The sequence below is a fragment of the Propithecus coquereli genome, unplaced genomic scaffold, assembly GCF_000956105.1.
Source record: "Propithecus coquereli isolate 6110/MARCELLA unplaced genomic scaffold, Pcoq_1.0 Scaffold44, whole genome shotgun sequence".
NCBI classification, from domain to species: domain Eukaryota; kingdom Metazoa; phylum Chordata; class Mammalia; order Primates; family Indriidae; genus Propithecus; species Propithecus coquereli.
In genome coordinates this window covers 2,791,047-2,811,894 of record NW_012150174.1, presented here as the reverse complement: position 1 = coordinate 2,811,894, position 20,848 = coordinate 2,791,047, and the positions used below count along the sequence as shown (strand labels likewise).

General features: G+C 38.8%; 2 protein-coding genes across 2 annotated transcripts in view; both read right to left on the bottom strand.

Moving 5' to 3' along the window:
* Positions 1-7,699: 7,699 nt before the first annotated feature.
* RPS13 (ribosomal protein S13) lies at positions 7,700-10,753 on the bottom strand. The gene is made up of 6 exons (XM_012654352.1): positions 10,600-10,753; positions 10,408-10,456; positions 10,144-10,222; positions 8,963-9,132; positions 8,393-8,493; positions 7,700-7,777 (listed from the first exon to the last, which is right to left on the bottom strand). Exons 1-6 carry the CDS (start codon positions 10,620-10,622, stop codon positions 7,744-7,746), a joined length of 456 nt encoding a protein of 151 aa, XP_012509806.1. The 5' UTR covers positions 10,623-10,753; the 3' UTR covers positions 7,700-7,743.
* A 4,113-nt stretch (positions 10,754-14,866) lies between these two features.
* The window catches only part of PIK3C2A (phosphatidylinositol-4-phosphate 3-kinase, catalytic subunit type 2 alpha), a 95,471-nt gene continuing 89,489 nt past the window's right edge, over positions 14,867-20,848 (bottom strand). The window contains exons 28-33 of the mRNA XM_012654351.1: positions 20,261-20,385; positions 18,425-18,542; positions 18,261-18,333; positions 17,808-17,917; positions 17,598-17,723; positions 14,867-15,762 (exon numbers count right to left, since the gene is read on the bottom strand). Coding sequence (XP_012509805.1) covers positions 15,580-15,762; positions 17,598-17,723; positions 17,808-17,917; positions 18,261-18,333; positions 18,425-18,542; positions 20,261-20,385 — 735 coding nt within the window. The 3' untranslated portion in view covers positions 14,867-15,579. The remainder of the gene's footprint in view (positions 15,763-17,597; positions 17,724-17,807; positions 17,918-18,260; positions 18,334-18,424; positions 18,543-20,260; positions 20,386-20,848) is intronic.

Genomic DNA, 20,848 nt, shown 5'->3' with positions numbered 1-20,848 from the left:
TCACACTACACACTTTCTTGCCTCCAAACCTAGCTCACTCTGTTCCCTCCTCATAGGGTGCCCTTTTCCTGAAGCCCGTCCCCTCTCCACTTGCCCAACTTGTCCTTCAAGATCCAGCTAAATAACCATCTCCTCTGTGAAGCCTTCCCAAATTCTCTGTGATTTTCCCCTAACACCTTATCTTCACCTTCTTCTGGAGCTAATTTCTTGTGAGGTTTGGATACTTAATGAATAATATACCACCACCCCCACCCCACCCTCACACTAGTCTATAAGCCTCTTAAGGTACAGGAATCAGGTGTGAGCCATCTTATCAGCATCTAGCACATCACCTTGCCCATAGCAGGCACTTGGTGAGTGTGTTGAATGAATTAGCAATGAATCCAGACCCTAAATTGCTGTTCGCTAAAGAGTGCTTGTCACAAAAGTGCTCAATAAATACTTGCTGAGTGAACAAACTGCTTTTATAATTCTAGACCTCATAGAGACTTTTTAAACAAATTATGTTGGACATACAAAAAGATACAGAGAATATAACAAAAACCCCTATACCTCCTGCCTAGCTTATGAAATAAGACATTACAGACACAATTGAAACTCCCCATGTATGTGGCCCTGCCCAATCCTGCTCACCTCCTCCCAGGAAAGGGACCACAATCCTGTTTTGGAGGCTTAGCTGTTACATTATACATACCTTCAGAGCAGCAGGTAATGGTGTAAGAAGCAATGTGCCTACAGGTGAAGCGGAGGCATCGGAAAAAGCACTAGCTTGGAGCTGAAAGATAACTCTTATCCCTAACTTAAGATAACTTTAATTTTTACTTATAGGTAACAAAATGAGAGAGAGAAGCAATATAAAAGAGAACAGTGCCTAATGTCACTTAGACTTCTGGGGATTTTAAATTTTAATTTCTTCAATGGATATATTTGCACGCATTAGGAATTAGCTAAAATGTTAATTTTTAAGTTGATTTGTCTAGAATAACATGGATCTTTTTTATTTGCACTAGTCTCAAAAAAAAAAAAAAAAACAAGCCCAAAGAAAAGGATCGTAAGTGTTAAGGTATAGTGATAGTAACACTAGACATCCTAGTGGCCTTAGTTTGAGTCTTCAAGTTCATTACCTTTTCTGAGCCTCAATTTCCTCATCTTTAAAATAAAGGTAATTTTTCTAAAATTAATGAATTCATGCCCAGATTTCAAAAAAAAAAAAAATCTGGAGTCAGCTTTTTGGGAAGTTTTGAAAATATTAGAAATAATAAAGTGCTTTTTAAATATAAAAAGCTGCAGGGCCAGGCATGGTGGCTCACACCTGTAATCCCAGCACTTTGGGAAGTTGAAGTGTGAGGATCACTTTAGGCCAGGAGTTCGAGACCAACCTGGACAACATAGCAAGACCCCTTCTCTACAAAAATTTAAAAAGAAAAGTTAGCTGGGCATGGTGGTACACACCTGTAGTCTGAGCCACTCAGGAGGCTGAGGCAGGAGGACTGCTTGAGCCCAGGAGTTTGAGGCTGCAGTGAGTTATGATTGGGCCACTGCACTTCACCGTAGGCAACAGAGCAACAGCCTGTCTCAGAAAAAAGAAAAGAAGCTGCAGGTATATTGGTAACATTAGCATCACCAGCAGTATACGCCAGCTAGTAGCTAAAAATGAGTAACTGCATCTCAATAGGATTCAAATCCTGTAATGTATATATATAGCAGGGATCACAATTCAGATCCCTATAAGGATTACTATATTTGAGGAAAACCTGTAACATAAACAAAAAGGAACTCAGAGAAAATAGACAATGTAGAAGCAGAAAAATATTATCATTAACATATCCAGAGATGATTACATATTACATCGATGAAAAAACAGATTTCTATACAAAAGAACATCCAGGGAACAAAGATAATCTCTGAGCTGTAGTGCGCTGGTGCTATCTTTTATGGGCTCATAAGAGCCAGCTGTTAAATTTTCAGGAATTCTGCAAGCCAGTTAAACACAGGCATTATTGAAAACTCAATTACATAAACTCACAGGTAAATTATATTCAAAACAACTGTAATAAATACTGAAAACTCATCACTTCCTAATTATTTCATACCATTTAACTCTTCTATGTGATCTTCAAGTCATTTATGTCCATTATATCTGTATAGAGGGAATACTATGTAATGGTCTGCTACTTAGTATCTCTTCCCAACGCCATGTTGAAACATCCCATTAGTAACTCAAAATTAGCCATGGTCGGAGTTTTCTTCAGAAATAGATAAATACTACAAAGCAAAGTTGTTGTTATTTTTCCCCAGAGAGCCAGCTGTTAAACATTTACCAAGAAACTGGCTCTGAGAAATTAAAAATATGAAGGTAAAACGAAAAATTTAACAAGACTGGAAGATAAAGTTGAAACTTCCCAAAAAGTAGGAAAAGAGATGGACGGTTGGTGATAAAAGATGAGAAAATTAGAAGGTCAGTCCAGAAAGTCTAATGTGCAAATATCAAGGAGTTCCAGAAAAAGAGCATACAAAATAATGGGGAAGCAAATTTTTTTTTTATTTCAGCATGTTATGGGGGTACAGATGTTTAGGTTATGTATGTTGCCCTTGCCCCCCGACCCCTTCAAGTCCAAGCTTCAAGCGTGTCCATCCCCCAGATGGTGCGCGTTGCACTCTTTGTGTATGCATATACCCGTCCCCTCCTCCCCCTCCCCCTCCCCCCTGCCTGACATCCAATAGATGTTATTCTTATATGTGCACTTATGTGTTGATCAGTTAATAGGGAAGAAATTGTTAATAGAATAATTCAAGAAAATTTCCCAGAACTGCAAAATAATTTCGAGACTGAAATAATTTACTGAGTGCCTTGCAGAATGAAAAAAAAAAAGTAAGATATTATTGCAAATTTCAGAACAATCAAAAAAAGAAAAATCAAACAAAAAAACAGGTTACAAAGGAGTGGGAATCAGAATGACTTCTCGGCAACAGCAGTTTGCTTGTTTTTAAAGCTAGAAACAATAAACAGTGCCAAAAATTTTCAGGGCAAATTATTTTCAACCTAAAATCTATTCCCAGTCAAATTCCTTATCAGTCAACTGTAAGAGTTGAAAAAAGACATTTTCCAAGATCTTAGAAATGCTTTTTTATGACTCAAGGGATGGATGACATTTGGAAAACAAAAACGAAAGTTTTTCATCCCTTGTGTGCCTTCCTTTAACAATTCTTTATTGAATACCTCCCTACTCTGTGCCAGATACTATTCTAAGTACTAAGGATATAGCAGTGAGCAAACAAGGTCCCTGCTCTAATGGGGTTTATTTATAATCTGAAAAGAAGAGGAAGGCAATAACAATGAAAAATATAACATGTCAGGTGGTGTAGTTACTCTGAAGAAAAACAGCAGGATCGGGGGATGGGGTGCTGGTGAGAGGGTGCTTTTTTAGGCAGTGTGGCTTGGGAGGCCATCTCTGTGAGGCTACATTTGAACAGAGACCTAACTGAAGGAGCATGCCCTGTGATCAGGGGCAAGGCATTCCAGGCAGAGGACCTGACCAAGGCGTGTGTGACAAGGCTGACGTGACTAGGAAGGTGGTCAGGGATGAAAAAGCAGAGAGGTAACTGGAAGAGGCCAGAGTGCGGAAGCCCTTTGTACTGGACACTTTCCATTTGTCCCTTTAGGTTCACTCTCCACCCGGCTCTGCTGCCTGGGAAGCTGGTATTTAAGGACCACATCAACAAGCTCCCTTGACCTCAGGCTTCTGGTGAGATTTGGCCAATGGGAGGCACTGGTGAGAAATCAGAGCAAGAGAATCTCCACTGAGAGTCACAGCTCTCAGCTCTCAGGCGGCCCCCACCAGCTTTTGGGCCCACCCCGCCACCCCAACCAGGGCTGGGAATGCCTAATGCCTTATGCCTCCCCGTGGTGCTAGCTCCAGGGAACCACAGTGCAGTGTGCCTTGGGGTTTCCCTAAACCCTACTTACACCTTTGTGGAGTCCCTTTAATAAACAGTCTTCAGATTCCTCAGGGTGAGTGTGCCACCCATCTGTTTCCTGCCAGGGTCCTCACTGACACTCCCTTGTATGGCAAGATAAGGTTTTTAGATTTTGTTCTGAAAGAGGTAGGAAGCCACTGAAGGTTTTTGAGCCTATTGGACACAATGTGACTTACATTTTTAAAAGATCACCCAGGATGCTAGGTATAGAAAAGACCCTGTGGGAGCAGGGGTGAGAAAAGAGCAGTTATGTTTTGACAACAGTAAGGGTAGGAGGTGGTGACTTGACTGGGGTGGCTGTAGGAGAGGTGGTAAGTGGTGAAATTGTAGGTAGAGCCAGGATCACTTGATGATAACTGGGTATGTGGTGTTAAGAGAAAAAAGGGAAGACTCAGGTTTTCAGTCTGAGCGTGAATTTTAAGCTGCCATTTACTAAGATGGAGAGATCTGGGAAACAGCAGGTTTGGGCCACAAAGTGGCTGGGATAAATAAAGCTCAGGTCTTTATTAGAGATCCAAGCAGGGATGGGGAATAGGCAGTTGCACATCTAAGTCTGGAGTTCATGGCAAGTCTGCACTGGAGGTATGTATTTGAGTGCAGTAACCTTAAATATAGCATTTAAAGCCACAGACTAAATGAAGTTACCTACCAGTGGCTATAAACAGAAGTGAGGTCCAAGGATTGAGCCCTTCTTAGGGAACTACTAGAGGATATGTTTGACCAAAAGGGAGTAAACATAGAAGGAGAAAGACATGTAATGAGGAAAGAGGAAAAATCTTTAACTGGAGGCAGAAAGAATCGCTGCGCAGATGGTGAACGGAGCCCAGAACTACAGGTCTCAAGAGTAACCTAAATCTGCAGCTGGAGGATGAAGCATCTTGGGAGGGATATCACCAAGAAAAAACAAAAAACGTGAAATCATTTGAACATACTGAGATTTAAACTATGGCTCAAAGTTTGGGGATGAATTTGAAATAGGAATACAGAACACCAAGCAGATGGAAAAACAAGGTAACTTCTAACGTTTTATGTAAATATGTTAACAGAAATGTAAATATAGATTACATCAACATATTGTATATAGAAGTCATAGAAATGTAAACATAGAATATTGATTTAACCATAAACAATCACATAATTATGAGGATGCCAGAGAAGTGGTATAAGAAAACTAAAAACCAAGACATCATGGTAGAAGAATGTTTTTAGAGCAATTCCACTTCTAGGTATACACCTGAAAGAACTGAAAACAGGTTCTCAAACAAGTACGTGCACACAAGGGTTCATAGCAGCACTATTCAAAATAGCTAAAAGGTGGAAACAACCCAAATATCTATCAACTAATGAATGCAGAAATTGTGGCATGCACACACGTGGAATAGTATTCAACCGTAAAAAGGAATGAAGTACTGATCACGCTACAGTGTTAATGAACCGCAAAAGCACTATGCTAAGTGAAAGAAGCCGAACACAAAAGGTCACATGTTGCATGATCCTATTTATATGAAATATCCAGAATAGGAAAATCCATAAAAACAGAAAGCAGATTAGTGGTTGCTAGAGTCTGAGGGGAGGGAAAAATGGGGTAACTGCTTATTGAGTATGGGGTTTTTGCTTTGGGGTGATGAAATGATTTGGAACTAGACAGGTGGTGGTTACAAAGTATTATGAATGAACTAAATGCCACTGAATCATTCACTTTAAAATGGGGAATTTTATGTTATGTGAATTTCACCTCAGTTTTAAAAAAGAATGTTATTTAGAAATAAGGTGTATTATATGCTAGAAAAACAGCTGTGAGTTTAAAGTAGTTGCCCTCATCTTTAGGAAGGTAGGGCTGCAAAAGGAAAAAAACTGTTGTTTTTGGTTTTTTTGCAGACAAGAGTCTCACTCTGTGACCCTGGCTAGAGTGCAGTGGTGTCATCATACCTCACTGCAGTCTCAAACTCCTGGGCTCAAGAGATCCTCCTGCCTCAGCCTCCGGAGTAGCTGGGACTGCAAGTATGCGCCACCATGCCCAGCTAAATTTTCTATTTTTTGTAGAGACGGGGTCTCGCTCTTGCTCAGGCTGGTCTCAAACTCCTGACCTCAAGCAATCCTCCTGCCTGGGCCTCCAAGAGTGCTAGGATTACAGGCGTGAGCCATTGCACCTGGCCCAAATTATTCATTTTTCTTAAAAAGACATTAAAAAATTCTCAACATGGGCTGGTCCCAGTGCAGTGGTATTTACAACTAATTCATCACAGTTAAGGATTTCTTTGTTCCTTCTCCACTTCCACGGCTTCACTTGAGTAGCCTTAAGAAAAAAAATCCTCAACATGTTTAACATTTGTAGTAATTACATTGGCTTAGGGGCAAGAATTATGTATATATGTAAATAATATGTAAATACAATACTTTGTCATTTAAACAAATATTAAGAAAACCTAGAAATGCATTGAAACACCAAGTACTCTACTAATTTTTGGTCCAGAGCCTTAGAGCTCATTAATACTTAAAATCTGTCTAGCTGCTTCTGGTTTGCATTTTACTTGTTCACTCTTGGAGATGTTTGCCTTATTATAGCAAGTTTATTTCTTGGCTTCTGAAATTTAACCACTTTAGAGAAATGAACACAAAAACACAAAGGATTAAATCATTTATATCTGACGCTAGTAAGAATTGAGTAACATACTAAAATGGACCCATTCTATAGCTGTTCCCCGTGTGAGCCTATCAGCTTTCATACCCAGCACAGGGCACATATGCTGAGTAGGTGAATATATGAAGCATCCTGGAGAATGCAGCAAGTGACTTGGGCATGTGTACCCCTAGAGCCCAGCATCCTTTGGACTGTCACTGCTAGTTAAGATGCTGGTTTCTTAAAAAAAAGGGACTTAGCCTCACAGTGTGATTTCAAACAATTCTGACTACTGCTTAGGGTAAATCTGAAGTAAAAAGCTTATTAAATGTACTAATTATTCAAGTGATAAACTTAGAAAAAAGGTGGTACGTACAAATGGCCTGCAATACTGATTCAAGCCCACAAATAACTTGTAAATAAATACCAGCCAGACATACAGCTTAGCATTTAAAGCACTCCCTCCTGTTGTCTGAGACTTGCCGTGTTTAAGCAGGAACACCTATATACCCGACTAGGGTAAGAATTAAATACTCTGACAACACCTGGATGCATACATTTTAACCCATCTAAAAGTTGTAAGGCTCAGGGAACTGAGCCCATCTTCAATAGTTCTTCCTGAACCTCTGTGCTCCAGAGGAAACTCTGCTTGCTTACTGTTCCCTCAATCCCTTCCTCCTCATCTTTAAGCCTCACCAGCAAGACCTAACATACCTCCATATCAAAGATCATCCTCCCTCCAGTGACACTTTTATGTATTATTTCTAATGCTCCACTGTGGTTAACATGTCACAGGTCTCAGTATTAATATCAAATGTATCAAAAATACTTAGAAATATTTTTGCTATGATATCAAAACAAAGTCATCACTTCCTAGTCTCTTCCTGTTCCCCCTGTATATATATAGCAGCCACCTATGCGATTATAAACTGCTCAGCTAGTTTAAGGAGCCAGTGAAGGGAAAACAGATGGACACTATCTTACGGCTCTCTGTGGAATCACACAATAACTGAGCTAAAACACTTCCCCATCATAAAAGACCAACACGTATTATCATTGATACACACTAGTTTTTAACATGAAAAGAAATGCAAGACCTGCTTTTAGTTAAACAATGATTTTATTGCTTTAGTTCATAGACAAATTTATGCAACCAGGGCAGAGGCTGTGGATGACTCACTGAAAAGGAAAAAGGGGGAGAGAAAATCAGGATTAATACTGGTCCTCCGTATCCATTCACAGAATCCCCCTGCTAATGGAGTTATTTGCCAACAGCTAAAATAAACCCCAACTATAATAAAATGCACTACTGAGTTCCTGAAACAGCTCATTGTGCTCAAGCATAATGAAGATGCTCGCTCAGACATCCAAGGAAGAACTGGCCAACACAAGGAAAGACCTTTCTAGTGGAAACTGTGAATATTTGGAAATCAATCATCACAGTGAGCAGTTCATGGAAAAATTAAAACAACACAAACACCTGGAAGCAGAGGTTTCGTGAAACCAAACTACCCGCTATCTAAGAGGGAGTCAAAAGGGCTTGTTCGTGGTCTAAACCAGGGGTCTGCAAACTATGGCCCTCTGCTTGTCTAAAAAAGTTTCAATAGCGCACAGCCACACCCATTTGATTACGCACCGTGGCTGCTTGCCCACCACCATGGCAGAAAGAAAGAGTAGTTAGCCATATGCCCCACAGGCATGAAATATTTATGATCAGGCCTTTTATTATATTTGCCACCTGATATTTACTATCTGGCTGACTCCCATTCTTGTTAACAAAAAGGTTATACTTACTACTTCCAGTTGGGAGGAAGAACTCGCTTGGTCTTGTAATATCGAGCCAATCGATGAATCCGGCTCTCTATCAGAATCAGGCGGAATTTAGCATCCTTATCCTAAAAATAAACCGACACAATTCAAGACTATCACCAGAATGACTTAACATTTTATCAGACATTAATTTAACAGAGGAATGTAGAGCTACCATGCACTTTCTCTGATGAAAAGTTATCCAACACCCTGTAATAGAATCACAGACTAGGGTTCATGTGGCCAGATTAAGTCCTTAAAGGAATTCAGGCTTCCAGGATAACACTTTACAGGAATGACTTGCAGAACTTTGCAAAAAAAAAACCCCTATACCCCAACATTTTCACTCAACTGGATATACTATATTTAGGGGCACCAAAGATAAAAAAAAAAATCTCTTCTGGTACAATTTTTATTTCAAAGCAACTATAGTTGCTAGTTTGTGCCCTAAACCACCTTAGATAATTCAAATCAGATGCATTATTACATTTTACTGAAATAAGTTAGTACGAGCAGTTATTTCTATTTAGCACTAGGTTTTACTTATTCTCCTACCTTCCTATTCCTCTCAAGATGCTTTCGAACAGCAACCGCTTTCTTAATTAAATGGTAGAGATCCTCAGGAAGATCAGGAGCAAGTCCTTTAGACTTAAGGATTCTCAAGATTTTATTTCCTGTCACAAAACGTACTTGTGCGACGCCATGTGAGTCCCTCAGGATCACACCTGAAAAGGGAATCATATATTGTAACTTCCAACACCAAACAGAAACTGGAGCTTGTGATGTCAATGCTCAGAACAAGCCACTTTTCAAGTTTCCTATCTGTGACACGGGGTCTCCTTTTATACATCACAGAAACCAACAGGAGAATGCATGAAAGCTCACTCAGACATCCAAGGAAGGTTTTACCCAACACTAAGGAAAACCCTTCTGGTGGAAACTGCGAATGTTGGAAAACCATCATCACAGTAAGCTTACTGGAATACAGATGACCAAAGGAAGCAATGAGATTTCTGTATGTCTATTTGTTCTATAATTAAAACCAGCTGTTATTAATTCTTCAAAAAAACTTCACATCATTTCTTTTAAACCTCAAATTAGTTCTGGCTACTCGACAGTCTATCCTGTATTTTCTTTTTGTATGTATATCACACCACCACTAGACAATAAGACCCAGGAGGGGACATATTTTGTCCCTTTTTTTGGACTAGTGTATTCTCAGGGCCTAGACTGCGTTCAGAACATGGGAAACATTTGCTGAATGAAGCCACTTGCACAAAATCACACACAGCTGACATTCAAACACATCTAAATGTGACCAAGCGTGGCAAGCACTCTGTGTAGCCAATTCCAACTCTTCCACTTAATAACTGTGTAATTTGGGGCCAGTATTTAACTGCACTGTGCCTCAGTTCCTCAACTGTAAAATGGGGGGAATTACTAACGTTTATTTCAAAGTATTGTTGTCAGAATTCAACAAGGTCAGTATACGTAAAGTGCTTAGAAGCATGTACCTAAGGATGCCTAGCCCATAGTAAATGTTCATTAAGTTTTGGCGTTTGCTAAATAACAACTTCAAAGTTCAACAAATAAAACTTAGGCCTCAGTCATCAACAGTACAGCCGGAAAAAATGGGCAATTTTCAAGGCACGTATAAGACACGTTTAGCCCCAGGGCTTTTCCTACAAGTCACACGAGGGTCGGCGGAAGGAGCTACGATAGACACAAACACTCACCGATCTGTGAGGGAGTAAGGCCCTTCTTGGCCAGTTTATAAATCTGCTCCTTCACGTCGTCAGACGTCAACTTCAGCCACTGTTTATGAAACAGAAAGTGGCCTTAGGATGAAAAACCAGTGATGGCGCCAAGCACAGCGGCCCCCACTACCCGCAAAGCCGCGCTCCGCATACACACAGGTCCCCCACCCTGGTGCCGCTTCGCCAGAGCGACAAAGGCCACCCCCTTCCCCGGCTTCTCCCCGGTCCCAAAGCGCTACTTACAGTGGGGACGCTGCGGCGATAAGGCAAAGCCGACTGGGACAGACCCTTCCTGAGGACAAAAGCAATCTCGGTGTCAGGCGGTGGCTCGTACTATAGCAGCCCAGAACATCGCTCCCGGCCCGCTGCCCACACTCCCTCCCTTCCCTTATCCCGCGGCCCAGCCCCGCAATACGGCTCGGTGCCCAAGCTCACCCGGGAGCATGCATGCGACCCATGATGGCGGCTGTCGGGCAGCAAAAAGAGAGCGAGGTTAGGAGCGCCGCAGGAAGCCAACCAGCACGCAGGAAGTGACCTCACACGTCCCGTTTCCTCGCAGGCGGGAGGCGGAGCCACGCTCCGCAGCCACGGGCGTCCACGTGACTACACATCCCGAAATCCATTTCACCATCACGCTAGACGCCTCAGTGGGCCGGACGCGCATCCCGGCATGCACCGGTCTCCTGTCAGGCTCCTGGCCAGAGCGGGAAATTGAGGTTGACGCTGGCTTCCGATCAAAGTTCACTGCTGCGGCCATCTCTAGAAAAAGTGCTGCCAGCGCCGAGATCGTAAAGGTTCGAGTCCTGGGCCCGCAGGCATGGAGTCGGTAGAGCTGGAGGGATCAGCCACACACAAGCGTTCGTTCGCCAGCGCCAGGCTTTGTCTTGGCACTAGATCCCTCAAAGTCGGCCCCTGCCCGTAGTAAATTCACAGGTACAGTACCCTGTGATAAATACTACACGGAAGTAATGATAGCAGCCGCCGCCCAGCCCGCGCTTCCATTTTTTATCTCTAATCCTAACCTAATCTGCCGGGAAAGAGTTCACTGACGGTAACAAACCGGTTTAAGGATTTGAACCAGACCGTGGCGGACTCCAGCCCCTGGTACACTGCCCTGAGGAGGGCAGTGGCGCGCGCGGCTCGCAGAGGAGGGGTGTTGGGCAAAGCCTTACCGAGCCGCATACCCAAGTGAGGGAGAATTGGCCGGCAGAGAAGAGTGTAGGGAACAAGATTGCAAAGGCCAGGAGGATGAAGGAGAAAATGAGGTACCTGAACGTTCTGAGAAAAGGGAACCACCAAGGAGGAAGCTCTTTTAAGACTGATCCAGCGCTGACACACAGTGCGCGAAAGGATAGGCGAATGAAGCAACTTGTTTTAAAAAAATAAGCATGGCCCTGGGAGGGAGGAAAGCAGTGAAATCCATTGTCGACAAGTTTAAAGTAACTGGTGAGAAGTAGAAAGAACTCTAGATAGTAAAACGTCCACTTCCAGTGTTTTAACCTATCACTGTTTGATGAATAACTTTCCAAAACATTAGGAATTTCAGTCAAATTGGGAACTCTATTTGGGTAATCTGGTTTTTTCCTAGCAAAGATACATTCTTATCATTAGCCAAATTTACATTTTTTTAGCCCAGTTATGGAATTGGTATCTTAAACTTGACTCCAAATACCGATCCCTGTCCCTAGTTACCACTCCAGACCCTTTTATTTCAGTTAAACACGACCCCATTTGCTAGACTAGTAGTCTCCATTTTTCCTCTGTCTCATTTCCTTTAGAGTCATTTTAGCTGTACTACAAGTGTATCATGAATACATTACCCTCCCCCATTTCCACTGCTATCCTCAATCCTAGCCACCATCCTCTCTCATCTGGGCAGCTCAGTGCTGTCCCCACTGTTTGTGCTTTTACTCATGTTCCCACTCTAAACATAACCCATTCCCCATCTAGCAGTCAGAGTGATCTTTTAAAAATGTAGATTAATTTATTACTCCCCTGCCTTCTCAATGCATTTAAAATAAAACCCAGGCCGGGCGCCATGGCTCACGCCTGTAATCCCAGCACTTTGGGATCCTGAGGCGGGAGGATAACTTGAGGCCAGGAGTTTGAGAGCAGCCTGGGCAAGAGTGAGACACCCCTCTCCAGTGTCATTCCAGGATGAAGGTATTAAGAAGAATCTACATTTCTCAGTTCTGTAGATACGTGTGTAACATGGCTGTTGCTGTACTACTTAATATTTAAGTAAACTACCAAAGGCCAGGGACCATACTCACAGAAACATTTCACTTCTAAGAAATGGTGATGGGGCTATACCAAAGTTGTAGCAAACCAAACCTTCAAAGAACTACACTCAGAACCCTGACTCTCTGGACATTTGTAGAGGCAATTAACAGGATAGTTCTGAAATTCATTATTGAACCTTAATAAACTCCTAGGTGAGATGCAAAAAATAGCAACAGTGAACTCATATCAAAGTTTAGAACCAAAACTGTTCATATGTGAAGAAGGAAAAAAAAATAACAGCAGAGTTCCTTTATTCCAGAAATATTTTTAATACAATCGTAGTACTGTTATAAAGTCACATTCAATCCACTGAATATATTCAACGTATTAATAAAAATATTATACATCTTTATTCACTACCTTAATATAATTATTTTGGTTCTTATAGCTGAGACTAATTCCCATATTCGTTCATATTTGCACTGCTAGTCAAACAACATGTAAAGTAAATCTATTATGATAGTGGGGCTTCAGTCCTTTGTCAACTGAAGTCTAAGTATCAAAAGTGAATTTTTTTTTCTTAAATGCCACAATACTTGAATCCTAGAAAGAACAATCAACCCATTTAAGGCAAGATATTGAAACTTTTATACAACTATAATTTGAAAAAAGGAATACTTTATCAAAGATCATACATGCCTTAACATTTAGATACTTACAGATTTATATAAAGGCAGTTATAAAAACATCAGTGCAAGTTCTACATTGGGTTCCTCAGTAGAGAAAATAATAGGTTCTTAGAGTGAACCATTATCTTCAAATCCCAAAACACTGGCAAGAAGAAAGAATTCTTCTAGTGCAGGACTTAAATGTAGCATAATTATTTTTAGTCAATAAAGACAGGTATAAAATATTGTGATTATACATAAAAATTAGTGTCTTGGCCAGTTTGCTTAAACTTTTGTTTTTCAGATTTACTGTAATGTAAGCTTTAAAAAAAAGCTTTAAAATCCAAGTAATTTAAAATTGAGTGATAGTGTAGTAGTGCAAAGAGTCTCTCCTCTTTTTTTTTTTTTTTTCTTTTGGTATGGGCTGAAGATTAGCGTTTCACAAAGAAACAACTTATATTAAACTATATGTAAAATATATGTGTGTTTTAATGACCAAAGAAGGCACAAAATGAGTTAAATTAAGAGAAAACATTACTTGTTCTGAACTCTTAACTGTACAGTATTAATCATAATATACACTTTTAGATATGAATCCAGATTTCTTATTAAAAAGTGACATCACATATTCTAGCTCTATTATTTGTGCTAAAAGACACTGCTCTGTAACAGACTGCAAAAAGGCAGTACATGTTGAGTTCAATTGACAATGACCTTTAACCAAGACAGTACTTTTTTTTTTTTTTACAGTGGCTAAGTGACAACTCATGGAATGGAAATAGGTCTCAGAAGCTTAAGTGAAAATTTCTAGTGCATTTGCATGTGGAAAGCTACTTACACACTTTAAGGAAATGTTAACTGTAAGGAAAAAGCAAATGGTGGTGCTTTGATCTGCATTTTAATTAACTTATTAAATAGACAACACATTTTAACATTAAAAAAAGACATATCATACTCATAGGTTTAACTACAAATGGACCATTAGTGTTAGGCACCAAGAATTTCAAGTTTTTTTTTCTGCAATCTGTTCCACTGATACATTCTCATCAACTCTTCTATTTCTGCTCCGCAGGCATCGCCATTTACATTAAACATTTGCACAGTTCATAAAAGTTCTATTCTAGGCAACTTAATCGAGATTGTCCTTTCTCTCTTGGTACTCTTCACTGCATATTTTGTCAGTTTTCTCACAGCAACCAGTTTGCTACAATCTCCATTACCATTTAAAAAGTATCTGAATTTCTATTCTAACCATGAGAGTTCCTATTTCATTCATATATACATATGTTTTTAACCCAAATTAACAAACATGTCTAAAGTTGATTAATAAAAATTAATCTTATTCTCAATGGTTACTGTAGAATTCCAATCCTATCTCTTATGACTCTGAATCCCATTATATTAAGGAAAATAATTCTTTCATTTGAATGCACAATGTTTACAAATGTAAGTAAGACAGTTTACAAGACAAATTTCCATAAAGGTCTATATTAAAATTCAGTCTGGACCCTAAAATTCTTGTCCTGGGCCTCTTGTGAATAGTCTGTCCTACTCAGGAATGGGCACACGGTGAATTATTTTTACTTGTTAATGAGGGAGTGGAGTATAGACATATAGAGGTGAAATGCCCAAATTTCACTTCACAGCCCTGGGAATAAATATAGGGTTATAACGGAATGATGGAATTTAGTGTATAACTACATTGATGAATCTTGTTTAGGTACTAGGCAAAACAAGAACTTAAATCAAGTGCCTTGATTTTTTAAATAACTGAGTCACACATCAGAAGTAGAGAAAATGATCCTTTTGTGGGGAAAAATACTAGTATATGTACATAATTTCTTGTTTAGTAAGTTGAAAGTGAGTGAAAACTATTTACTAATCATTTATCAAATCAGGAAAAAAATCAGAAATGAAGTGCCAGGGAAGCATAAAAAGTTAAGGCACCATTATTTACAACTTCAGTGATTGGCACTTATTCTGACAAAGGCTTTAAAGACATGAATAAAAAGCAATATTATTTCTTCCCTACTTCTATAAACTAGTTAGTAGTTCTTAACATAGCTATCTACTATTTGTGCTTTGCTTTTCAGCCCTGTGAATAGCAGCTGCATTTTATGGTAACATCCTGCATCTTTCCTTTACTTTGGTGTTGGTGAACATACACAGTGGTAAAGACTGTAAAAGGTGCATAAAAGGAAAACAATTATATCTATATAGGAAACAATGCAAAATAGGTGGCTGAACTGATATTGTACTGTCTCAAAGTCTTTTTCAGGACTTATATATTATGTTCAGGATTTGTAGTATTCAGTATAATGACTTTAAAACAGCAATGGCTTTCAAAAATTCATAAAGGTTAGTTATGTGACTCTTGGTCCAACAGATGTGTAGAAATGTAGCAAGTATATTAATTTTATAATTTCTGTCCAAGTATAAAAATACTATACAAAGTTCATAACTGTGGATGTGCGCACACATGTTTATAACTGTTCTTGCTTCCAAAGCTCAGAAATTCACTGGTTTACAAGTAAGTTGCAGCAGTCAGCTGATACCACTTAACAGTCTCTTTGCTCAAGTTGAAATCCTTCAAAGGCAGGGTTATTCCACCCAAGAAAAAATTCTCCCGCAGAGATTCTGCACTGAGTACACTTAGTTGAAGTTCTCTCTGTCTTAGAGTTTCTTTGCTATATCCACTGTACACAAGCTACAGCAAAAGAAAAAAGAAACAACAAATTACAAGTTAAATTTTGTTTATGGGTGGGAGGGTTGAGGGATAAAAAGTTACCTAGGGGTACAATGAACACTGTTCTGGTGATGGGCACACTAAAATCCCTGACTTCAGCAGAGTGTCCATGTAACAAAAACATTTGCACCCCCTTAATAATTTGAAATTAAAAAAATTTGTTTGGTTTCTTAGAATATTTTAAGTGAAAACATGAGAATATTAGCCAAAGAGTGACTATAATGAATGACATTGATTATGACATATCTGGTGGGATTTGTCTGAATACTTTGGAAGCACATTTTGTATTTCAGGAGTCTTAGGTTGTACTATCATTACAGTGAATGACTGACATACAGCTGTACAAAGCAGGACCACTCACTGGCTAAAAAATAAAAACTAGAAACATGGTTTTTCTGAGATGGAGGTGATGGGGAAAGGAAAAGAAATTTCATGGCAATATACCTTAAGATGATTTAATAGCTGGGAAAGAGAATGGAAGGAAGCAAACTGGGAGATAGCATAATTATAATTACTTTACAAAAAAGGGATTAAAATTTCCTTTTGTTGTCTTTTTTTGTTGGATTTATATACCATGGAATGATAATTCCTGATTATTCATAATTCAATACGAATTCACCAAATAAAAATGCAGTTTGCAGCAAATCTGGAATGTTGTAAAGCTATTCTGTTTCAAATTCTCCTCACATTTAACACTTAGAATTATTATTTCTCCAGAAAGCCTCACCGTAAGTTCTGAGAACCATCTCCTTATAAGCTAGTCCTCCTCACTGTTTGGCTAAAATAACCAAAAACAAAACAGAACCAAAAACAAACAAAAACTGACCACATTTCATTTCCTTGACAGCATAACACAACTGGGGAAAAAAAAGCCAATATACTACTTGATGAGACTACTAACAAATTGGTCTTTACCAAGAATTGTATACGCTTTTAAAAAGGTGAAAGGATCTTCTATAGGTTTTAATAAATTCATAACACTGATGGAAATTCAGAATTATTTGCTTCCAATCTCTAATCAGACATTTTTATGTGGATATAATAACGTACACACATAATGTGTTTACCCTAAAGAAATAGGTGAATAAGGGGGAGGAGGGGACTTTATCAGGTTTTAATAGGTTAGTAAGTTTATAAGTTAATCATGGGTATCTCAGCAAAGTCATAGTTATGCTCCACAGTGTTCAGCTGATGTTCTGCTTATTGCTTTCAATTTTGGGCCTCTATTTTAAGAGGGTTACTGGCAGAGTAAAACATATTCGACGGAGAATGATTTTGAAACTATGTCCTATCAAATGAAGGTAAAGGTACTGAAGATGTTTTAAAAGAATAAACAGGAAAGACATTTGATCCTTAGTTATCTGAGGGGCTGCCACATAGAAGGAAGAAAAGAGTAGTTCTGTGTGGCTCCAGGAGGTACAATTAAGATTCCACAGGTGACTGCAGATAGTCAAGATTTCAGCTTCAGTATAACAAAAAAATCTAAGAGTTGGAGCTGCCTAGACAAACTGGATGGCCTAAAAGAATTTAAGTGCAGACTGGACAACCACTTTTTGAGAATATTATAGAGGGGGGTTCATGCACTGGAGGGGTTGTTGAATTATGGCTTCCAAGGTCTATGACTGAGAGCTCTATTCTACACCATTTTGTTAAATACCATTAGACTGTTATTGATTTACTTTTTATAACAAATAGTTCAGCAACTGATACCCAAAAACTTTAAATTTAAAATGTTTTAAAATTTAAAGTCTCAAAACAACAAACCAAGGAAATTTCCAGAAATGATTTTAACTTACCATTTCATTGAATGTTGGATTCCTAGTTTTTCGTGAAATTTTGGTTTTACGTTTGGATGTTTTGTGGGTATCTGGAAGTAAGTACGTTTTGACATATGGATTTGGGTCAGTCCCATCTTCAGTAACCTATAAAGAAAAGCAATCCCTTAACAGTAATGCTTCCTACCAAGGTAGGGGTTTTCTTTACAATCATTATTTGTAATCACTCACAAGATCTTTGATGTGCATCACCATGATAAAAAGAGTACCATTTCGGTAAGAAACAGATAATTTCACCGCTCCTCCTATTTGACCTGGAGTAGGACTGAAGGGACCTGCATCTGAAAATACAGATATTTTCATCTTTATTTTATCCTGCTTACAGGTGCTCAACCGGCAACAAAAGAATTTTGCTTTACTTCCAAGACCATCACGTGTGGTGGGAGCAGAGGGGAGGGGAAAGAGGAGTAAAGCAGCAGTTAGGCCACTGATTTATACTTCTTTGGTAATCACACTCTACTAGGAAAGTTATTTTTATTCAGAAATAGACTAGTTTAGAAAGAATACCCTCCTCCCATTCTCACTGACTACAGCCAATATGTCCACTGTCATTCTACCATTCATTGAAAAGTTATAGACTTGCAGGTCATAAGTTACCAACAAAGAAAAAAAAAAAAAACTCACCTGCAGATCTAGCTATTCCTTCAGCTTTCTCATCACGAAGTAAAGGATGGAAAAAAGTACAAACAAGATCACACTAAGATTGAAAAGAAAAAAGATTCATTAGCTTAAATATGAAGTAGCACAAAATATACAGTAAGTTAATACTTCTCATTTAGGAAGGTCACCTCTGCTACATCCGTTGAAGCACTCATCAAACTCTGTAAATAACTGTTTAACTCAATTTTCCTTTTGGCTGCTACATCTTTTATATGTGTTCTTCCTAGAACCATCCTATTAGGAAAGCTACAAAAGAAAAACAAAAGCAAGTGGGATTTAAATAATCAAGTACAATATTTACTTAGAAATATACTTTTTTATATAAAGTAGAGTCTTAATTCATTATACTTTTTGTGATTTCAAAGTCCTGGAGGTGAAATAAGTCAATTACCTACCCATTATCCTTTTATGAGCCTTGGTAGAAAACATGCATGTTTTGCTAACTTGCTGTATTTATTACTTATTTTCTACTATTTCTTCTCAAATTTAACCATTCCCAAATATTTTATCCAAATCTGATCTCTAAAAGAATCATTACTTGATCAGTCATAGCTATCACAGACACCAATAAAATCCACAATTAATAATAAAAAGTGCCTAAGGCCTAAGTAAGGTACTGAAAGCATAATCTAAATTCCACTTATTTTGGTGGCAGTGGAAAGATGACACCACACATGGAAACAAACTCTAATACCCCCTTCACTTCCTTCTTACTTTGAAATCCAGTCTGAAAAGAATATGAACTTGACACAGAAAATCTACTGGTCATTAAGCTACATTAAAACTGAGGGGTTTTGAGTGTGAAGCTGGCTCTTGGTGTTGCTTTGCTGCAATTGCCATTTGCCATGTTGATCATCCTCTTCCTTTTGGAGAGTAAGAGGGAAAGAACATAGTCTGAGTGGTTCCCATTGATGTAAAAAATAAACAAAAAACCAGAGGGTTTCCAAAGAGTATCAGATATAAAACTAAGCACTAAGATTTTTTTTTTTTTTTTTTTGAGACAGAATCTTGCTTTTTTTCCTGGGCTAGAGTGCCGTGGTGTCAGCCTGGCTCACAGCAACCTCAAACTCCTGGGCTCAAGCGATCCTTCCGCCTCAGCCTCCCGAGTAGCTGGGACTACAGGCATGCACCACCATGCCCGGCTAATTTTTTCTATATATTTTTAGTTGTCTGATTAATTTCTTTCTATTTTTAGTAGAGACGGGGGTCTCGCTCTTGCTCAGGCTGGTTTCGAACTCCTGAGCTCAAACAATCCGCCCGCCTCGGCCTCCCAGAGTGCTAGGATTACAGGCGTGAGCCACCGCGCCCGGCCTAGCACTAAGATTTTAATTAACAGTCTTGATGTTTGCCTCAGTTTATTATCAGAGGAGCTCAGTGTGGCCCATAGTAAATTACTTTTACATTGATTTAGAATCTGACTTTTTTTTTTTTTTCAAAGACAGAGTCTCACTCTGTTGCCTGGGCTAGAGGGCAGCAGTGTCACCACACACAGCTCACTGCAACCTCAAATTCCTGGGCTCAAGTGATCCTCCTGCCTCAGTCTCCCAAATAGCTGGAACTATAAGTGCACACCACAACGCCTGGCTAATTTTTCTATTAATATTTTTTGTAGAAATGGGGTCTCACTATGTTGCTCAGTCTAGAAGAATCTGATTTTTTAAACCAAGATTCCAAATTATTACTGGTGTTGCTTACTATGGTAGAGACAGCAAAATTGAAGCTTCAACTAAAATTAGAATTCTAGAAAATCCTATATTTTAAGATAGTAATCATTTATTCATGTTTATTCATTCAACAAAAACTTACAGCTCCTTGGTCTCTATCTAGTTTGGTATTAGACCCTTGTGATACAAAGGAAAATAAGCCAGACATGGTCCATAGTATCTTACCAAGTGAAAACACAAAGCTTTGCCAGCAAATTGTTTCCTACAAAAAAGGATTAACATACAAGGATGGGAACATACCCTGGTAACTTCCAAAGTGGAAAAATAATACTGAGCTTGTTGTGAAGTTCCTGAAACTCGTCAAACGTCCGGAAGACAAATGATGGTTCAAGCTGTCCTTCCCTCAAAATTCGGACTACATAAATCTGAAAAGAAATCATACCCCAAACACAACAAATTTCCAATAAAATCTTTCCTGACAGAAAAGAAATTTAAAGCTTGATCATTATATGTAATCCAAGTGCTTTTAACTGAGTCAGAACACATATGTCACCAATAGGAAATAGCAAATATAAAAGTCATTGTATTTATAGCACATTTAACTACATTCTAAAAGGGATCATAACCATTGTAAGATAAACAAACTATAACTTGAAAACAAAAGCCATTTTATTTCCAGGATTGAATAAATGTACTTTCCAAATCTAAAAATTTAGTGCAATTCCAATAAAAATATAACTTCACTTAAGAAAGTCAATAGAAAAAAAGGCAAAAAGCTTATGGGGGAGGGTAGGAAAACTTGTTTTGCTGGATATTTAAACTATTATAAAGTTGTAGCACTTTAAAGAATATAATACTGGTGCAGAAAGAGCCAGATATCTCTATAAA

What these genes read in the sequence shown, in the direction of transcription:
- RPS13 (XM_012654352.1), bottom strand. Translation starts at nt 10,622, where the DNA reads ATGGGTCGCATGCATGCTCCCGG. An exon ending in GGTCGCATGCATGCTCCCGG is followed by an intron (nt 10,457 to 10,599) that starts GTGAGCTTGGGC and finishes TTTTGTCCTCAG; the next exon opens with GAAGGGTCTGTCCCAGTCGG. An exon ending in ATCTTGAGAGGAATAGGAAG is followed by an intron (nt 8,494 to 8,962) that starts GTAGGAGAATAA and finishes GTTTATTTTTAG; the next exon opens with GATAAGGATGCTAAATTCCG.